The 20827-nt window shown below is 41.4% G+C and overlaps 3 protein-coding genes across 4 annotated transcripts; all 3 read left to right on the top strand.

Annotated features, from left to right (window-relative positions):
* Window positions 1-297: 297 nt before the first annotated feature.
* kdm1b (lysine demethylase 1B) lies at window positions 298-8484 on the top strand. Its single transcript, XM_083899972.1, has 21 exons — window positions 298-446; window positions 1074-1216; window positions 1336-1457; window positions 1544-1633; window positions 2159-2270; window positions 2360-2473; window positions 2562-2600; window positions 3115-3307; window positions 3421-3605; window positions 3694-3864; window positions 3947-4021; window positions 4125-4259; window positions 4620-4791; window positions 5165-5292; window positions 5396-5527; window positions 5617-5691; window positions 5824-5940; window positions 6035-6160; window positions 6339-6461; window positions 6539-6691; window positions 7421-8484. The coding sequence occupies exons 1-21, from the start codon at window positions 431-433 to the stop codon at window positions 7502-7504; spliced, it is 2505 nt and encodes an 834-aa protein (XP_083756098.1). The 5' UTR covers window positions 298-430; the 3' UTR covers window positions 7505-8484.
* A 1114-nt stretch (window positions 8485-9598) lies between these two features.
* On the top strand, window positions 9599-14049 carry LOC310935404 (uncharacterized protein). Of its 2 annotated transcripts, XM_083899293.1 has the most exons (13): window positions 9599-9696; window positions 10711-10830; window positions 10935-11057; window positions 11233-11364; window positions 11449-11553; window positions 11634-11774; window positions 11866-11973; window positions 12080-12247; window positions 12525-12632; window positions 12739-12900; window positions 13285-13428; window positions 13603-13749; window positions 13829-14049. In XM_083899293.1, the coding sequence occupies exons 1-13, from the start codon at window positions 9645-9647 to the stop codon at window positions 13900-13902; spliced, it is 1584 nt and encodes a 527-aa protein (XP_083755419.1). In that variant the 5' UTR covers window positions 9599-9644; the 3' UTR covers window positions 13903-14049. The 2 variants fall into 2 exon arrangements, with proteins under 2 accessions (XP_083755419.1, XP_083755420.1); XM_083899294.1 differs by lacking the exons at window positions 12525-12632; window positions 12739-12900.
* A 1158-nt stretch (window positions 14050-15207) lies between these two features.
* On the top strand, window positions 15208-20296 carry LOC310935517 (putative C-mannosyltransferase DPY19L4; the record flags this gene model as incomplete). Its single annotated transcript, XM_083899443.1, has 19 exons — window positions 15208-15301; window positions 15431-15544; window positions 15799-15923; window positions 16022-16112; window positions 16218-16339; window positions 16741-16886; window positions 17245-17368; window positions 17456-17590; window positions 17813-17944; window positions 18029-18130; window positions 18240-18313; window positions 18413-18571; window positions 18692-18811; window positions 18917-19037; window positions 19212-19268; window positions 19379-19461; window positions 19563-19695; window positions 19838-19987; window positions 20132-20296. 19 exons carry the CDS (start codon window positions 15208-15210, stop codon window positions 20294-20296), a joined length of 2247 nt encoding a protein of 748 aa, XP_083755569.1.
* Between the last annotated feature and the right edge of the window lie 531 nt (window positions 20297-20827).

Raw genomic sequence — 20827 nt, 5'->3', positions numbered from 1 at the left:
CTCGCGCGTTAATAAACGTTTGAAACCGGCCCCAGTTCACTTCCCTACCTCCAAATAATGACAATAAAATTACTTGAAAACGAAGTCGACACGAGCCAAAGTTGTTATTACGTCACAAAAGTCCGAATAAAACAATGAAATGACACTTTATCGACGACAACCTGCCGTGTTTAGCCCAGAATCTGACAGCGTACTCTGGTTGCTATGGTCACTGTGTAGTACGGCGAGCCGCGCGGCTCCACACCGACACGCCCATTTCCTCTTTAAAACAGGAAGTGGTATTCTGCTAACAACAACAGCGCATTGAGATTGACCACCTCCTCATTCTCCTTCTTCCACAACAATAAAAGGGGTTGAAGTGCTTTAAAATTACTCACATGAACGTGGAAAAATCCCCGGGGTTTTAAATCCACACGCACCGTGGACAGCCATGCTGTCGGACGCAGGTCAGTGTTTATGAGAACGCGCTGCTGCTTCTGTTGCTCAGTGCTACATGCTAAACGTGACAGATTGACCCCGATTTTTTGGTTCAAAGGGCTTTAAATTCACGCGCGTGTCTCTGCATGTCTTTTGCGTCCGCGCACTCACTCAACTCATTGTTCCTCCCTTAGTTGTAGTTAGCGGCGTTAAAGCAGAGGACATGTCCATAGGAGGTTGTCCACACACGATAATATCGCGCTTCGCGATAAAAGCACTCACAATATGTTTATATCGTGATGGATTATTTTACATCATCGCGAGTGGAGAAAGTAATCATTAAAGTATTCACTTCTCACGCAAGCGACTTGAAATCAGTGTTTATTTCATAAACATGTATACAGCCTTTTGTTTTCAGGACCACAAGGGGGAGCCTGCGTTTTTCAAGAACTCATGTTTTTTGTGTTTCACTTAAATATGTTTTTGTTTCAGACTTTTGAGATTGTGGCTCTAATTGGTAATAAATTAGGCAGTAGTGAACCCACAGTCGCTTCATTATCACTGGACGCTCTGCCATAACTATGAAGAACTATAATGAAAGCCTCTTTTTTGTACTGCATTTTGTTGAGGTTGTGTTTTTTGTTATTGATGTTTAGACTATTCGGCGAACGCCTCCGGTGCTCGGCGAGCCAGGAAGAGAAGCTCTGGGGAGTCACCGGGCGACAGCCAGACTCTGCGCTCCTCAGGACGGCAGATCAACGTCCGGGTGAAGCGCACCAACAACCCTCCACCTGGACAGGTAAACATGCACTGTGCACTTTCAACATCTGCTGTGCACCGGATATTGTTTTTCATCAGTTTCAGCATTTTGAAAATTGTGTCCAGTCCTGAGAATGAAGTGTCATCTCTGTCTTCCAGAGCAAAAGAAAAGCCACAGACACGGAGGAGGAAGACGATCAGTCTGAGAAGAAGTACAGGAAGTGTGAGAAGGCTGGCTGCTCTGCCACGTATCCCGTTTGTTTTGCAAGCGCATCAGACAGGTACTATTACAGGTACTATACAGTACATCCCTGCATAGATACTGATGGATTGACTGACAGATGGTTGTTCTTCTGACTCCTCTCAGGTGTGCTAAAAATGGATACACCTCTCGATGGTATCATCTGTCATGTGGCGAACATTTTTGCAACGAATGCTTCGACAATTACTACAGAAGGTAATGTTGATGCAGCCACTGAACACAACCTGAATACAATACTGGTGCACATCTTTTTTCCCTACATTAATGTTTCTGCAGTCGAACTATAGCTTCTACTAACTGAAAAACAATGATATAACATTATATTTGCCATTACAGTAGCAGTATTAGTGTGTGTTTTTACATCAAATCAATTAAGTGATCATTTTAGTTTAGTTCTCTGTAAAGTTATGTATTAATTAGCCATCCTAGCTGCAAATGTAGCTAGCCTATCCTAGTATTTCACAACTATTAAACATGCTAACTCTCCTAGCTGGTTGCAAATGTCCATTTTTAGATGGCATTACTTTGAATTTGGTAAAAAAAAAAAAGGGATATGTGAAGATGTTAAATCACCCCCTCAAATCACAGACATACACACAGCTGACTGCTTGCAACACCTGTAGGGGGAGCTGTCGCATCGATTATGTCATATGATCACTGCCTAATAAATTACCATAAACTGTATATACTCACTGCTTTGTTTTCTCCCCCCCATTTCAGTCACAAAGACGGCTATGAGACTTTTGCGCAATGGAAGAAAGTGTGGACAAGTAACGGGAAAAGTGAGCCCAGTCTCAAAGCGTTTATGGCCGATCAGCAGCTGCCATTCTGGGTTTGTGTTTCCCTGCTTCCTGTTAAACAGCTGATTGTGTTTTTTTTTTACCTTCACTGTGTCATAAACACACATGTTCATCTTTACAGGTTCAATGCACCAAACCGGAGTGTAGGAAGTGGCGTCAACTGACCAAGGAGATCCAGCTCACTGCTTCCCTCGCAGCAACGTATCGCTGTGGAATGAAGTTCAACAACATCAAGGTAAAGAACTAAACAACAACAACAGGATGCTGCAAAACAAGACTTTTACTGAGTGATTTAATGTTATTGTGTGTTTGTTTGTATACAGTGTGAGGGACCGGACCACTGCTCCCAACCAGAAGACCTGGTAAGCTGGTGATGTTTGCTATAATCTGTCCCAGCTGTTATCACAACACAGCAAGGATTAACCATACATAATCATTCTCTGACAACCACCTGTGTGACAGTTAGAGTACACTTCAGCTTACGCAGACAAAAAAATTTGGAAAGTGTGTTGGGTTTGGGCAATATTGTCTCAGGTTCTCAGGTCTGAACAGAAAAATGCAGCCCGAGCCACGCTCTAATCCATTAGAGGGGCTCAGCACATTCTTCCAGTTCCTCACTGTGGGTCAGCTGGATTTTCTCCTGCTGTGTTCTCTTACTTCGACTTTAACTGCAGGGATTTTAGCATTTTTGGAGAATGTCCAGAGCAAACTTCCGTGGACATTTTGTGTTCACATATAGAGCTCCTCCAGACAAACTCCAGAAGAGTCTCCACATCTCAGTACATAATCAAATTAAACCAGACACTGGAGAACAACACATGAACATGTGGAGTAGTTCTGGAACAGTCTAAATGATCATCTTTTTCATTCTCACAGAGAGTGGCCGAGGTGTCCGACAGCTGGTGGCATTCGATGCTGATTTTGCCGCCTCTGTTTAAAGAAAGTCCGGCCGGCCCTTTCCTTGCAGCCTATTACCCCGACTGTGTGGGCATGAGTCCGTCAGGTTTACTCAGCAACATGGCCCAGTCTGACCTGAGAGCAGATCACTGTCGAGCCGTACCACCACAAAGTAAGTCAGTGAGTACAGGAGAGACGGCACAGGTCATCAGCCTCTCTTTACCGTTTCGTCCTCCTGTTCAGATAAATGATAAACGTTTATTAACGCATAACTCCGTTGCTCAGTTCCAGGTCTGTGTCCGTACTTCCAGCCCTTCTACCAGCCTAACGAGTGCGGCAAGGCTCTGTGTGTGCGGCCGGACATGATGGAGCTGGACGAGCTGTACGAGTTTCCAGAGTTTTCCCGTGATCCCACCATGTATTTGGCTCTGCGGAACCTGATTCTGGCTTCCTGGCACAAGAATTGCAAGGTTCACTGACCTTTTAGAAATGCGAGTACAAGACTCAATGAAATGACACATACATTTAAGTATTAATCTATTTCTTTTTTCCCTAAAGGAGATGCTGACTTCTCAGAAATGTGCGGAGCACGTCATTGTGCGCGGTTTGGTGCGTGTGCGCTGCGTGCAGGAGATGGAGCGTGTGCTCAACTTCATGACCAGGAAGGGTTTGATCAACACGGGTGTGCTGGCCGTCAAACAGCCTCTCCTCCCTGAGAGACTTCGCTCTGTGAGTGTCATCAGTGCACACGTACATAGATATTTCTGATCACTTTAAATGATTAAAGCCTTTTGTTGTTCGTTGTTAATAGAAAAAAGTCATCGTCATCGGAGCGGGAGCCTCAGGTCTGGCTGCTGCTCGACAGCTACAGAACTTTGGCACTCAGGTTAAGGACTTCTCTTAAATCTGGCACATTTTTTTCCCAGAAATTATACTTTGTGCTGCTTTCTGGTGGCAGAGCTTCAGTCTTCTTTTCCATGGGTTCACAGGTGGTGGTGCTTGAAGCAAGGGAGAGAATCGGAGGTCGAGTTTGGGACGATGCGTCTCTGGGCGTCACCGTAGGTCGAGGAGCTCAAATAGTCAACGGCTGTGTCAACAACCCCATCGGCCTGATGTGCGAACAGGTCAGGGTTTGACCAGACTTCCATCTTCTTCTGTGTTTATTCATTTTCAGGTTTCTTCAAATCCTTCTATCTGGCCTTCCCTTCGAGGTGATTTTATCTGGACAGATCTAAATTAAATTTTGCCGCTTAAACGTTCATATGAGGGGCACGGAGGGAGCTGGAGACAATTGCAGCTGACATAGGGCCAGCATGCAGAGATATAGGTTATATACATGATTAACCGTGTTCTTGCTGTACCCTTTTAGCCTTTAAAGCACTTTTGGTCAATCCTGGTTTGTTTTAAAACATGCTACAAAGAAATTAAACACCTTTTCTTCTTTTCTCTGGAATCTCTAATGCGTCTTCACTCTTCTGTTGCAGATGGGCATCAAGATGCACAAGCTGGGAGAGCGGTGTGACCTCTTTCAGGAGGGAGGACAAGTCACCGACACAGCCATCGACAAGCGCATGGACTTCCACTTCAACGCCATCCTGGACGTGGTGTCAGAGTGGAGGAAGGACAAGTCACAGAACCAGGACATACCACTGGGAGGTGCTCAGCTGTGATCACACAATGCACTGCAACTGTTATGTTCTAAAACAAAATTCCATCATGGAACTGTGTTACAATGAGTTACATTTAATGGTGAGACTGCAGCGTGTAACAAATGGAAGTTACTTTGCTCACCCCTCTGTTCTGTGGTCTTCACATACCACAAACATTGTTGCTGTTCTTTGTTAAAATGTGACATTCTGGTTAGTGTTTCTCTTCAGCCTCCCCAAAGCAAAGCCTAAAGTACATACAGTCTTAATTCTAATTTGAAATAATCCAAAAGATACTTATTCAAACATACTCACACAGAAGATTCCTGTTTCTTCCATGACCTTTGGACCTCAGACCTCATATTTTTGTATTTTTCACACAGAAAAAGTCCAGGAAGTGAAGAAGAACTTTCTGCAGGAGTCTGGGATCCAGTTCAGTGAGCTGGAGGAAAAAGTGCTTCAGTTTCATCTCAGCAACCTGGAGTTTGCCTGCGGGAGCACATTAGAGCAGGTACTCGAACAAACCATGCCACATGCATGAAATACAAGTGTACAAACAAGTGTTACACTCATACCGTTAATGTTTTGAATTATTTTTGTTTGTTTGTTTGTAGGTATCAGCGAGATCCTGGGACCACAATGAGTTTTTTGCCCAGTTCTCAGGAGACCACACGTTACTCACTAAGGGCTACTCTGTTTTACTCCACAAACTGGCCGAGGGCCTCGACATCCGCACAAAGTGTCCGGTTTGTTTCCAGTTCCAAGTTGCCGTTACTTTAGCTGCGTGAAGTTTTTAGACAAATCTCACTGTGGTGGACTTTCTTCTTCATTTAAGGTTCAGGCCATTGACTACTCAGGAGACCTTGTCAGAGTTACCTCCTCCAACGGAACCCAGTGGACAGCACAGAAGGTAAAAATCACTCTGATATGACTTCATTTCTATTCATTTGTGTTAAAGCAACACTATGTGACCTTTAGTAAACAAAGAAAGCAGATGTTTGAAGTGTTTTTACACTGTCTTTTTTTCCTGCACCTTTTTTAGGTTCTCGTCACCATCCCGCTGACTTTACTGCAGAAGAACATGATTCAGTTCAATCCTCCACTTTCTGAGAGGAAACTAAAAGCAATCCACAGTCTGGGAACTGGTATCATAGAAAAGGTAATGACTGAGCATCTGTCGGTGGAGCCTTCACTTCTCTGTTAGATACTTGAGATTATATAAAAAAACAACAATGTGTATCTTGGATGTGCAGATCGCTCTTCAGTTCCCGTACAGATTCTGGGACAAGAAAATCCAAGAGGCAGATTACTTTGGTCACATCCCGCCGAGTCCTGACAAGAGAGGCATGTTCAGTGTCTTCTATGACATGAATCCACAGGTTTGAGTTTTCTTTTTTTATTCTCCTTCCACAAACAATGTTTTAAATGTTCTCTTGTAACCTTTGTTTCTGAACTGCACGGTCTCACTCATGCTTCAGAGAACTGGGGTTAATCCATTCACCCTAAGCTTGTTGTCGTACATGTGCAGCGTGACGTTTTGTCTGTATACATTTGCAGGGAAAGCAGGCTGTCCTCATGTCCGTCATCACTGGCGATGCTGTGCGTGCTGTCCGGGACATGGAGGACAAGGAGGTGGTGGACGAGTGCATGAAGGTTCTGCGAGAACTCTTCAAAGAACAGGTAATGCCGTCGCCTTCGAGGAAGACACCCTTTGACAAATTTGCCACAAACACCGTGTTCATTGCTCTCGTGTTCAGGAGGTCCCGGAGCCGGTGCATTTCTTTGTCACGCATTGGAGCAAAGACGTGTGGTCGCAGATGTCCTACAGCTTTGTGAAGACAGGGGGCAGCGGTGAGGCTTACGATATTCTCGCTGAAGACATACAGGGCAAAGTTTTCTTTGCAGGAGAGGTAACAACACCTTTTTTTAATTTTTTTGTTATAAACTGTCTGTGTGTATAGCATATGACGCTTTTCCGTTTCCCCGCACCTTTACGCATATTGGCGCATGATGCATTTCCATAACGACTGACCGGAAAAAGACGTGTGTGACGCCATGTTTATGTGCAGCATCACCGGAGTCCAGGCACTGTTTACCAGTTAGCTCCGTTAACTCCTTTAGCGTCGGTTAGCGCGCGTACAGTCGAACTGGAACAGCAGCGCTACAAATAACCAGCGTATCTTTGTACTCCGTATGTGTGCCTCTGTTTTTAAAGTTTAGCGTTACTTTAGAGACTCATTTTAACAATCAGGAGTCACATAAACATGATGTCACGCGCTTCTTTTTCCGGTCATTCCTCATGAAAACGTGTGGTGCATTAACGTGCGCTAACGTTAACGTGCCCAGCACTACTTTTAACTGATCTACAGTTCAGCATTATTCACGTTGATTCTTGTGTCGGACAATCATTCGCTGGCAGCCTGTCGACGTCACATTTTTGTATTGGCTCAGCTTGCTAGGAACCTCACCAGCGCAGGTATTAAAAAAGCATCAGGTTCTCTCCTTAATGGAAAAGCAAGTCGAGTCTAGTCGAGTCTAGCCGAGTAGTTCTATAACTGTATAATGAAAAAGCCAAATAGAAAGTTTACTGGGTAAAATAATATCCTATTCTTCTTCTTCTTCTTTTTTTTTTTAACCAGGCCACCAACAGACACTTCCCCCAGACTGTGACAGGCGCATACCTCAGCGGGGTCCGAGAGGCTAGCAAGATGGCTGCTATGTAAACTGTCACGAACCACAGAACACTTAAAAACACCAGCATGGACAACACACGGGGGGTCAAGAACTCTTGACTGTGTTACTATCGTTGTTCCACTGAAATAAAGTTCCACCACACTGTGATAATGTACGTCTGATCAGCGCGATGCCCAGAGTCACTTTCATAAGTCATCACATATCTGGCATCACATATTTAACAAAGGTGCGTTTATTTATTTGAGAGAAAAAAATTAATCCAGCCCCTGAAATGTTTTTTGTTAAGGAAAAAAAAAAGAAAGAATCCTTGTCTCATGGGTTGTGTTGGAAAGCAGATTGAAGTTATCGTGCATTAGTTATGAGTTTAATGTTTGTTGTACTTAGCACTTCTGGGAGGAAATGGTCATGTTTTCATTTCAATGGATTAGGCTGCATGAAACATTGGTTAGTTGTCTCAGTCGTCTTATCGACCAATGTTTTATACAACTGTCATGCATTAGCATTGTATTGCATGTGATTAATGTGTTGGTACAAACGGTGTAGTGACCTGGATGAAAGATTAGATCTTTATTAGCCCTTCTGTGATAGCACTTTTTTTTTTATTTAGAGCAACTATTTGATTGAAATAATAGGAAAATAATGAATGAATAACTCACGCGGTTGAGAATGATCAGACGACACCAGACGTTCCCTCATACTGTACTTTCTCAGGGTTTTGATCAGGTTCACATCGCCTCGCTGCAAGAAGATAATTGGAGTTATTGATTATTGTCAATAAAAGGCAACACAAGCAACCAAAGGAGGGAAACGTTATCTCCCATATTGCTCCTGTATCGTAAGCAACTGAAACTAAACCTTGGCTTCTGAGGGTTTCACGGTCATCACAGCAATGTTATCACTTTCTCTGATTACTGACACTTTCCATGTACACTCGCCTCAGTCAGTTCTGTTTGTCCGACATTTCACTACCTGAGTATTTATCTCGTTAAACTTGTCTGTGTGTAATAAACTGAGCTCTGAACTGCCACCATCAGCTGACCGCCTTTACTTCCTGGAAGAACATGTATATAAATGTGTGTGTGGGTGACATTTATATTTGAAAGGTTTATCATTATGACAAAGTGCGTTATAATATGTCTAAAAAACAAACAGAATACAATGAACTAATTAACGTTGAGTACAAATACTGGCATTTTAGGCCTGTGTGCTGACCGACCAAAACATATTTATATATTACCTGCAATACTAGGTCAGTTAAAAAAAAAAAGAATAACAATTTAAATGACACGATTTTGTTTTATTTCTTATAAGTACTTAGGTTAAAAAAACGTATTCATATCTTATTACTCATGTATTATGGTTGAGCTCTTTTTAAGCACTTTAAATGTAATTATATTTTCTTCAGCACTGCACATTCTTTAGATACTTTTGAAGAATAATTATTGTTTTATGCTGCAACAATTACAAAAGTCCAAATTCTGCCTTTGATCTCAGAATCGATTTTGCTTCCAATTTTTTTCACATGATCCTAATCCTCTTCCGTAGTAATTGCCTAAGTGAAATTTTGTAATTTACTGTTTGCTAAATAATTCAAAAATACTTGAAATGTTTCAATAGCACCTGCCAAATATTAGATTTTTGATATTCAATAAAAATATTTCTTAAAATAATTGAAATTTGTAATGGCCACAGGGAAAATGTACTGTTCTCTGTATCTGATAGCAATTACTTTATAATAAGCAATACGTTTAAACAAAAAAACAACTTCAAAAAATCTTTTTAAATAAAGTTTATTTAAAAAGCCAAAAACAATTGTTCGGGTCAGTTAGCCAATCGCGTTGTGAAACGTCATCAACACGCGCCCTAACGCCTTCCTCCAACAACGGAACGAGACGGAAGAAAAACCCGACCAGACGGTGTTTTCTTGGACCACAGCACGCTTTAGACTGGAGAAACTGGTTTTTAAATCATTTTAATGACGCCCCGGGAAGATAACGTGAAGGAGGGTTGACGGACCAGCTCACCAGGTCTATAACAAAACCCGTCGTCAAGTGCAAACGAGGCTAACGTTTAATTTAAACACGAAGCTAACAGCAACTACAGTAGAAGAAGAAGAACAAGGAGACGAAGTTGGCGCGTTTTGGATGAAAATCTTATAAAGAAAACAAGATGGACGTCGGCTCAGGCGACCTGCCCTCTGACGCGGCACCTGACTCTCCAGGTAATCCAGATTATTATGATAATTCGTGTTGTTTATGGTGTTATTTTTTTAAATAGAAATGTTTAGCCGCGCGAGCGAAACGTCACAGTTAATTAACTGCTGTAGCTAAAGCTAAGTTGTCAAAGGCAGTGTGGAGCTGGGAGACATGATCGTGATTTAAATCCATTGTTACTTACAAATTTGCAATACCGAATTACGGTTTCCAAATGAATCGTCATATACTTTGATAAATTATAAATCGTTTGTGAGTTTTAATGATTTCTTTGTTATATGGAGCAAGATATTAATAATTAATAAAATCCACAGAAGCTGAAAAAGCAGGGAATATGTTTTTATAATGGAGATATAATAAATGGACAATTTCTGGACGGTTCATCAAGAAAATAATATATATACATATATATATACTGTATATGTATGTATGTGTATAGATATGTATGTTATTATTATTGTTCATTACATTTCCAGACGCCCAAAGTGCTTTTTATAGGTATGTGCATGATTATTAAATAATAATCAGCTGATGGTGATCATTTAAGAATGGCAAAATAGGTCCAGTTAATCAGGTTACTCATTAAGCTTACTCCATATAACAATTGAATAAAAAAAAAGTTTGACATTTTTCAACACTTTCTGATATTCACTCGACCAAAATATACAAATAACTGTCAGATTAATTGATTACTATAATAATTGTTAGCAGAAAGTCCACAGTTCTTCACTCCAAGTACTGTAAAATTAAGTCAGGATAATATGTATAGCAAAAAAAAAAAATTCTTAACTTTTTTTGTTGGGTATTTTTCCATTTTTATGGTTAGTTTACCAGAGCAAAGTTTGCCTATTACCGATATGTTATACTTACTGATATGATCTCATATCGCTGACTGATCAGAAAAGGATGGCCAAACGGTGAGGAGAAACAATCTTGCGAGAAATGAGTCAAACATGCATGAAACGTTTTGTCCTCTTCACATTGTGTTAGATTTGGATGTATATTCTTTTCTCCTGTTGAAGCTTCCGAGCATTCCTCTGACGATAAGCCACTGAGCAACCTGAAGACAAACCTGGCAGCTGCGAATAAATCAGCGAAGAAAGAAAACACATCATCGTCGAATGGCACAAAAAGGGAAGCAGGTAATAACATCCCTACATGTTATCAACTCCAGCACATTTATCTGTGTCTACTGATATTTGTCTTGAGTGAACAGCTAAATGTATTTGTTTTGCACCTTTTTCAGCTTTGAACAATGACGACAGCTCCGACAACGAGCCTCTGGCGAAAAACACAAAAGCTTCTTCCAGGGTTGCAAAAAAGCGTTTCTCAGTGCCTCCAAAGAAATCTGTGGATGAAAAGAAAAAAGGTAAAATTGATATGTCTTTCAAGAAAGAAAACACGGCCTTGCATGGAACTATGCAACCGAGCACAAATTTATTAAAGGACTAGGACTAGGTCAGGCAAACAGTAAAAATTATATAATGGTTAAACTACAACTGATCGTTGTGCTGTTTCTCATTTTTACTTATTCTCTGCTCCAGCTGTCGACTCTGACGACTCCTCAGACGATGAGCCGCTGATAAAGCTGAAAACAAAACTTTCGTCTTCTGAGAAATCTGCGAAAAAAGAAAACACATCCTCCAGATCAAATGTTTCACAGAAGAACGACACAGGTGGCTACATCACAATGACCTCAGTGATTTGTTTTATGAATTGTGGCTTTTGTATTTTTTGATTCAATGTTGCATATTTGACAGACGACAGCTCTGATAATGAGCCTTTGATAAAGATTGCCAGAGAGTCTTCCAGGAATGCAAAGAAGCCTTCGTCTCCAAAAAAATCTGCCAACAAAAAGAAAAAAGGTAAAATAGTTTTCTTTACTTTAAACCTACAGCCTCAATAGAAACATATTGTTCAGACAGTTTGTTGTCGTTACACACAGAAGCGTCAGCTGACGAGGAGAGTTGGGACAACGAGCCTCCTAGCAAAGTCGCCAGAAAACTTAGATCCAAACGTCAGACGAAGAAAGCGAGAAAATCAAGTCCAGTCACAAAATCCAAAAGGACCGCAGCAAGAAAAGTGGGTGGGTGTGAACTGTGGAAATTCTGAACATGAAACTTCTTGTTTTCCTCATCTGATCCTGTTCTAAAACAATTTTTGCTTGTTTGTTCCAGTTAAATACGCAGAGTCTTCAGGTAACAGTTCAGATGATGAACCACTGGCGACAGTCAAGAGGAAGAGCACTCGGGCTGCGAGTGTGAAAACAAAAGCCAAACTCGCAGGTAAAGCAGCGAGAGGTCGGCAAAATCTTAATTAGACCGACCTCATGATCTTTTGTAGTAATTAGAAATTGTTTAAGTCTGAAACTCTTGGATTTATTTTCCTCAGAGAGCAACTCGGATGAAGATGATGAGGATAAGGACGAGGATGAGGATGAGAATAAGGAGGATGATGATGATGATGATGATGAGCCCTTGGCGGCCAAAAACAAAAAAATGGCGAAGAACACAAAGAAGACAAGGGAACTAAGAGGTCGACCCTCAAAAAAGACACGAGGTAAACGTGAGCTTTTCAATTCAACGCAATCAGATTTTGTCTGCCATGCTGGCAGGAAAACTGCACATAAGTTCACTTCACTCACTACACTTAAATGATATATAGTCTGGTATAAATAAAGTTAAATACCAGCGAGAAAATCAAGTCCAGTCACAAAATCCAAAAGGACCGCAGCAAGAAAAGTGGGTGGGTGTGAACTGTGGAAATTCTGAACATGAAACTTCTTGTTTTCCTCATCTGATCCTGTTCTAAAACAATTTTTGCTTGTTTGTTCCAGTTAAATACGCAGAGTCTTCAGGTAACAGTTCAGATGATGAACCACTGGCGACAGTCAAGAGGAAGAGCACTCGGGCTGCGAGTGTGAAAACAAAAGCCAAACTCGCAGGTAAAGCAGCGAGAGGTCGGCAAAATCTTAATTAGACCGACCTCATGATCTTTTGTAGTAATTAGAAATTGTTTAAGTCTGAAACTCTTGGATTTATTTTCCTCAGAGAGCAACTCGGATGAAGATGATGAGGATGAGGATGAGAATAAGGAGGATGATGATGATGATGATGATGATGATGATGATGATGAGCCCTTGGCGGCCAAAAACAAAAAAATGGCAAAGAAGACAAGGGAACTAAGAGGTCGACCCTCAAAAAAGACACGAGGTAAACGTGAGCTTTTCAATTCAACGCAATAAGATTTTGTCTTCCATGCTGGCAGGAAAACTGCACATAAGTTCACTTCACCCACTACACTTAAATGATATATAGTCTGGTATATGTAATGCATGCTTATTATTTATAATCTTTATTTTACCGTCTTTGCTTCTGTAATGATGTCAGTTTCCCCATGGGGGGACTAATAAAGGACTATCTTATCTTATGCTGCTGGTTGTATAAGTCTATGGATATGAACATTGTCGCTTCCTGCCAAAATGGCGTCATAGTATTGCGTGATGAAATTTTGTGTGTCATTGGCTACCGGGGCTCTGTACATTGGGAGGAAATGTACTATAACTCGTCATTGTTGCTGTGGCTGTCGCTTCACAGGAGAGACCGATGAGAGCTCGGAGGACGAACCCTTGGCCAACCTCGTGAAAAAGAAGCACACAGGCAAACAAAGGAAGGCTTCACCAAGAAAAAAGACGAACACCGCTTCCAGAAGGACAAGAAAGACACCCGTGTCGGATAAAGGTGCATATAATGACGACTAATTCTAAAGTGGAACTTTGCATGTCGGGTCGCTTTTGTGCCTTTTTCTCTACAGAGCTCCCCCTACAGTTTCAGGGTTTAGGGCATGCTGAAAAGAAGAGAATATTTTGGTATATGTGATATACATTGCGCTTATTTCTACTCTTCAATTCTCAGAATTGAAAAGTGGCAGCTCAGATGACGAACCCGTACTAGACACAGCCAAACACCCAGAAGTGACCAAACGAGTGAGAATAATACTGGAGAGGTGTGATGTTGATGAGGCGAAGCCAACGGGAAGCCTGATCAAAACAACTACAAAAGGTACTTATTATGTGACGCCTTAATTACAGCTGCTGCAACTGAAAATCTCACATTCTAAAATGATATTATTCTTATTCAGAGACAACGATCACCGGCGATGCCACTGTGGAAGAATCTGAGGTTTCGGTGGAATCGTCAGAAGAAGAATCTTAAAGTTGTCACAGTAAAATCTAATTGTTAATTTTTAGCTTTCAACCTCTGAACTAGTGACGAGTGGCTCCAGGTTTAATGGACGTTACGATGTTTTAAATGACCCAAACATCAGTCGGTGTTCATACAGAAGTTACTGTATGTTTTATATTTCATATATACATGTTAAACTAAGTCTTTTTACTCCCGTTTTGAGGTTTGGGAACAGATTCTGAAAGATGAAAAAAAAATTAACTCAGTGTTTTAATGTTGTACTATTTTTGCCAATTGTTCACTTTGGCTGTTTTTTTAAGACTATGGTTTTACTGTCGGTGATGTAAGTTATATTTCTGCATGCAGCAGTGACAATCTCCCATGTTGGATTAAACTGCTTTCCCACATCAGAGAAGTTTGTATTTTTCTTTGTGAGGTTTTGTACCTTTTTAGTAGTAATTAAACAAGGTTATACAAGTACAAGAAGACATTTTTTATACAAAGTGGTCCCCTTTATTTAATAATTTTGTCTATTTGTTATCAACCAACTTGAATAATGACATGGGAGCTACCAAGCTAAGGATAGATACAAATAAATACCTCTACCTAGGATATAGGTTATGTTAATTTGTGTTCACAGATTTAGTGAATTAAGAATTTGTTGGTGCTTTGGACATGGATCAGGATTCAGCAAATGAAAAAAAAAAACTAACAAAACAAGCAGTTATTTCAATGTTCCTTCAAAACAGTACCTGGTATCTATTTTTTTTACTGTGTATTTTGTTGAGAATTTTATTTTTATCTGCATTAAACCTGCTCTCTGAGTCCTTGGTTTTCTATTGTTGTAATATTACAAATATTATCTCTATAATGGTGACCGTTTGGAATCGTAATCAAAAAGGGGTATCGTCACATCCCTAATATTGTGGTCTAATTTTGGAAAAAGAAAAAAAAGTGTAATTTTAACGGAAATGTATTGACGGTCCCTAAAAGAAATGCTGATCTCGTGGAAACTAATTTCACCGCGGTGCCTTCAGCAATTTCCGCCCTGTTCCGGCCACTCCCCCGGCTGAACAATCACACTGAACTGAACAAAACTCATCCAACCACCGTGTTAATACTGTGTATGGACTCATGCTGGATAATTCAACCCGAAGTAAATGAGCTTGTAGCCCGGCTTGTGTTGTCTCCACTTGCCGTGGACGCGCCGCTGAAGACGAGCACTGGTTGACACCTTTCTGTGGTCAGCTAACGGCTAGCCTAGCTAGCTAGCATGCCGCTGTCTGAACACTTGTGACAACTCTTCTCCTCCTCTCGTGCTAACTTCATCTCGTCATGACTGAGGTAAGATGTCGGAAAACAGAGACTCTGGGAGGAGACGACGAAGAAGGCGAGAAGCGACAAACTGAGCCGGAGTTGCAGACTCAAAGTAAGCGGAGTTCATTGTTTAGCAGTTCGCTAACAACACCGGCTGTCTTAAAAGTCCAGCTATGTTTTTCCAAGTGTGGTGTCCGGTCTGAACTAAGCGCTAATGCCTGCTCTGTTTGGACCTTGACAGGTGATGATCTGGGGCAGAAAGATGGAGGTGAAGCCGATAAAGGTGACCGTAAGGAAGAGGAACCAACTAAACCTGAAACACCAGTCCAAAGACCCAATACTACTGCTACTTCATGTTAGTTTATTTCCTCTATTTACACTTTGTAACAGTAAATGTATTAAGCCAAGCACTGCATCTGTTCTTCTGTACTGGTTTCTTTACCATATATATGTGATACACACCTTTGTTGTTTTCCTGACTTAATCTAATTTAAAACATATTTAATTAGTTAAATAATATATCTTTGTGCATGTTTTAAATGCTTATGACTGTATCTTAACGGTTTTGTGTTGTTTTGTAATGTTGACGGGTGTCTTTCTGCTCCTCAGCCGGTTTCCTGCAGCGTCTGTTGAGGGTGTTCTTCGGATGTTTGGCGGCCGTTGCCTGTGGCATGCTTTACGCTGTTTATCTCTCAACATATCATGACAGGAAGTTCTGGTTTTCAGCTAGACAGGTGTGTGTGTGTGTGTGTGAGAGACTTTCCTCTGCTTTCTTCACATTCCTTCATTATATTACAGTGTTTTAAAGAAAATTTACTTTGCTGTGTCGCAGGAGCTGGAGCGTGAACTCACTTTCCAAGCAGGCAGTGGGCTCTATTACTACTACTATAAACACATGCTGGCAGCGCCGTCCTTTGAGAGAGGTACATTTATCCTTCCTTTTTTCTCATTATGTCTCTATTACGTCTCATTGACTGTCACTGTTTTACTGTAATCGCATGTCTTTCTGTGTCTTTCGCTTTCTCCAGGGTTTTATGAGCTGATGGTAGATAACAGGACCATTTCAGGCCAGACCATCAATGCAGTGGAGCGTCTGTCTCTGTATCCAGAGCTCATGGCAAGCTTTTTATACAGAGTCACGGGAAGTCAGGTCAGTTCTGACCACATTTCTATCAATGATCAATGTCTGTTTTTGTCAGTGACGATAACTGTGAAAAATAATACTCCACATTCAGTCAGAGTCTTGCCAACTGTCCAATGTCATGACTAAAAAGGTTGTTGCAGTACATTTTTTTTCTTTTACATATTGGAATGGGGTAAAATATTAATTGCATGTGTTAAACTCCAAAGACAGTTTGTACAGTGATATGAAATTGATATTCTGACATGCATGCACTGCCATTGAATTAACGCTCTGACCTGATGTCTGCTAACACAACAGCTACGTTAACTGTTATGCGACTTCTTCATGGAGGTTTTCAACTGTCTGAGTCTAATTCAAGTAGCTTTTGAAATGCTTACCTCAGCTGTGATGAAACTGGTGTCCTTCAGGACTTTGTCGAGCCGATCTACTTCTACATCGGAGCGGTTTTCGGGCTGCAGGCGGTTTACGTCACCGCGCTGTTTGTGTGCAGCTGGGTGATGAGCGGGACGTGGGTTGCCGGCATGTTAGCCGTGGCCTGGTACGTGATTGACAGGTGAGAGGTCTTTTATTATTCCTGTAAAAGTCAAATGTGTAGAGTTGTTACAGAGCTGAAAAATTGGCCCACTATGCTGAAAATTGTCATTGACGAAGCATAAAAATACCCTCCTGGTTAATATCTGGACATTCTGATCCTTTACCAGTCATCTGACTTAAATAAGATAACTTGATGCCCACAGTAACAAAAACTCAAATATTTGGAACTAGTAAACTGACAAATAACATAATTTTTGTTGCTGCAGAACAACATATAGTGGGATTGTTTGCAGAAATAACTAAATACCATAACAAACAAATAGCCCCTATACCTGAATTACTGTGACTTTATCATTCGTCTGTGTTTTCTACCTCAGAGCAGACACAACCAAAATGGATCATGCTATTCCTCTGAGGGAAAACTGGGCTCTGCCTTACTTCTCGTGTCAGGTGGCAGCTCTGACTGGATTCCTGAGTAACAATATCTCCTCTGCCACTGAGGTGAGCCACTCCAATATACCTATTATTTTTTTATTCACTCCAGAATCTGTTTGATGAACCTGAAAAAAAATAATCATGTGTCTGCAGATGTTCTGCTATCTCAGCATGAGTGCCACCACATTCACCTTCCTCCTGGTGTGGGAACACAGCCATTATGTGCTCTTCATCCAAGGCCTCTGTCTTTTCCTGCTCGACTCCTTTGACCTGGTGCCGCCACGCAAGGTAACTCCGCCCTGTCCTGAGACATTAGCATACATTAGCTTAGCGACTGAAAACAGGAGAAAACAGTTAGCCTGACTCTTTTCAGAAGGAATAGAATAACCAAAGCTTCAGAAGGTTTCTTTTATTTGTATACAGTTTAAACCTGTGTTTTCCAATTCTGCCATATGCTCATAATTTCCTTTTCTTCTTCTCTCCTCATCTTTTCATCCCGGACACATTAAGATGGCCGACATCCACAAAGTGTACCTGAGCTCTCTGTTCCTGGCCTACGTGTTCCAGTTCCAGAACCAGACCCTGCTCAGCTCGCCGCTGCTCAGCCTCCTGATTGGCTCCATGCTCGCGAGGTACTTCCAGGTAGAGATAGCAACTCTCTCCTCTTCTCTTTCTTTTTTTGTCTTGTACTTGTCTAGTTTTTCAATTTTGTATTTCTATTCTTAGCAAAGGATGAAGATGGGCCCTCTTGTGGCCAGAGTGATGAAGCTCTTCCTGCATTTCCACCTGGTCTTTTCCACAGGAATCACCTTCAGTTACTTGGTTAAGGTAACGCAGTGAGCTTTGCCAGACTTTTCCACTTTGAAAGTAAAGTAAAGATTGTGTTTAGTGGCGGCTGTGAAGGGTTTAAATGATAACCAGTGTTTTCCACTTATAGAAACTTTTACCTGTAAGTGACGGCGACTTCATATTGAAGTTCCTTGAAGTGAAATTTGGGCTCAACACGACGACGTAAGTTACAACTCTGTCAGCCAAGTATGTTGTTATAACAAGGCTGGACTTTACACTATGTTATCTAATGTAAACTAATGTTTTATTCTTCTGTGGCAGTGACTTTGTCACCAACTTCCTCCTGTGCCAAGAGCGTTTCCAGAGATCTGGAGAGGATTTATTCCTAAGACTGACGCAGGCCTCCGTCCTTCCCTTCTACTTCCTGGTGCTGACCGTCTGCCTGCTGTCCACACTGCAGACCATTTACAGGAGACTCAGGTCAGACGCTTGTACCACACAACATGAACAGATAATACAGTCCTATTTGTCGTCTTTCCTTAATAGGATTTGTCATAGCCTTTGATATCATGATCCTGAGGTGACATTCCTTCTCTGCAGTGGTCAGCCAATGAAAACCAGCCACAGACTTGACGACGGACGAATAGGAGAGCAGCCAGAGGTCGTCTATCACGTTTTTCACACACTGATTTTTGGAGGCCTGACTCTGCTCTTTGATGGGTAAGGCACATTTCTAACATATTTTTGTATTAAAAATAAAGCATGAGTCATTTCTTTGGCATTTATGACAGATTGAGATGTTGATCATGCTCCTTCTTTTCGTAGGGTGAAGTATTTATGGACGCCGTACGTCTGCATGTTCACAGCCTTTGGGGTTTGTTCTCCAAATCTCTGGATGACTGTGTTCAGGTGGCTCAAACTGAAGTCTGTTCATCCTGTGGTGCTGGTGAGTGGACTTTCACTCTCTTATCACAAACATTTAGCTCTATCAGCTGTGAAAATATGCTCAGATTAACATTTGGAAATAAAAATGTAATCTTTGACATACAGAATCTTCCGTATGCCAATCATTCATCTTTTTCCCCCCATTATTTATTGTTGTTTTTATTTAAATTTGCAGTCTCTGATCTTGAGCACAGCCATTCCCACAATCATTGGTTTCAGTTTATGGAGAGAGGTGAGATTTTCAGCTCTTAATCTTTCAATGTTCAGGCTCTGAACAAGTCTGATTTATAATATTAACTCTTAAGTGTGTGTGTGTGTGTGCTGCTCTCTTCTGTCTCACAGTACTGCCCTCGAGTCTTATCCGAACTGTCCGATCTGCAGGAGTTCTACGACTCGGACACGGTGGAACTGATCAGCTGGATCAGGTGTGATGTCAGATTGTTTGAAATTCTGGACAAAGGTGTTTTAAAAGTGTGTGTGTGTGTGAACTCTGAACTGACCGTGCCCTCTTTATCTCCTCTTCCAGGTCGCAGACTCCAGCGGCAGCCGTGTTTGCTGGAAGCCCGCAGCTGTTGGGGACAGTGAAGCTGTGTTCGGGTTCGGCAGTGACCAGTTTACCACTGTACTCTGACATCAACCTGCTGAGGCGCAGTGAAGATGTGAGTGACGGGGAGGCTGGAGTGAGAATGAGAATAAATGTCAAAAAGGGAAACAAACAAGAAAACTTGACAGTGTTAGTGTTGTATTATTTTGTCCATATTGAGTTTTCAGCCTCCTTTTCCTCTCCATCTCTCCCTGTAGACGTATCAGGTGTATGCAATGAGATCTGCAGAGGAGGTCTATAAGATTCTGACGTCTCAGAAGACCAACTACGTGATCATCGAGGAGTCCATTTGTACCGAGCTGAAGGGCTGCAGCATCAAAGACCTACTCGACGTCTCCAATGGACATGTGAGTCTTATTTAATCGTACCACAACAAAGATAATGCCAACTACTGTACAAGTCTATAGCGTTCAAAATGTATGCAAATATGAGGTCAAGACAAAGTTAAAACAAATATTACATATAACAAGAAATGTATGTTCTCTATCCAGGTTGTGTATGACAGAGGAGAGGTGTATTCCTTCTCCAAGCACGGACGATTCTGCCATGAAATAAAGATGAACTACTCGCCGTACACCAACTACTTCACCAGAGTTTTCTGGAACCGATCATACCACGTGTACAAAGTGAACTCTGTCATCTCTTTCCAGTACTGACAGTAGCTCCTCCCTCCGTCCCTGCTGACTCTACACTGAGCCCGACTCTGTCCCTCTGCAGTGTTTTTAAAACATGTCCACTCTCCTACACGGAGGATGGCAGCGTGTCTCGGACCTGGATAGTGAACGTCCATGTGTTGTCTGTGGCTGTTGTTTTGTTGAAGTTAAATGGACACAGTTGAAGATTTGAATGTGCCATGTTTATCACTTTCACTGTGTGTTTTTTTGTTTTTTTATATAAGCCATGTGAAGTTCATAAGTGAGATCAGAGTGTCCAGGTACCAGAGAGCAGCTGCAGTTACTGACTTATTTTTATGGTCTGTCCAACTTCTGTTGCTATCAGGAGAATATACATTCAGCTTACATTTTTTAGGACTATCAATTTGATTTTTACTGTTATTTTGTCTTAAATGTCTTTCCCATAACCATAGTCTGTCTGACTTGGCTTACTCATAAGGTTCGCCTCCAATAGAAAAAGGTTAAAACTACAAACCACGTAGACCTCAGCTTTAAGAATGTGATGATATTTGC

The sequence above is a fragment of the Microchirus variegatus genome, assembly GCF_963457635.1.
Source record: "Microchirus variegatus genome assembly, chromosome: 13".
Classification (NCBI taxonomy): domain Eukaryota; kingdom Metazoa; phylum Chordata; class Actinopteri; order Pleuronectiformes; family Soleidae; genus Microchirus; species Microchirus variegatus.
This window is presented reverse-complemented; position numbering and strand designations above follow the sequence as displayed.

Coding starts and splice junctions, on each gene's coding strand:
- kdm1b (XM_083899972.1), top strand. Junction 4,792..5,164: donor CCAGGACATACCACTGGGAG/GTGCTCAGCTGT, acceptor TTTTTCACACAG/AAAAAGTCCAGGAAGTGAAG. Junction 5,692..5,823: donor CCCAGTGGACAGCACAGAAG/GTAAAAATCACT, acceptor CACCTTTTTTAG/GTTCTCGTCACCATCCCGCT.
- LOC310935404 (XM_083899293.1), top strand. CDS start 9,645: ATGGACGTCGGCTCAGGCGACCTGCCCTCTGACGCGGCACCTGACTCT. Junction 10,831..10,934: donor TGGCACAAAAAGGGAAGCAG/GTAATAACATCC, acceptor CACCTTTTTCAG/CTTTGAACAATGACGACAGC. Junction 11,775..11,865: donor GACCGCAGCAAGAAAAGTGG/GTGGGTGTGAAC, acceptor TGTTTGTTCCAG/TTAAATACGCAGAGTCTTCA.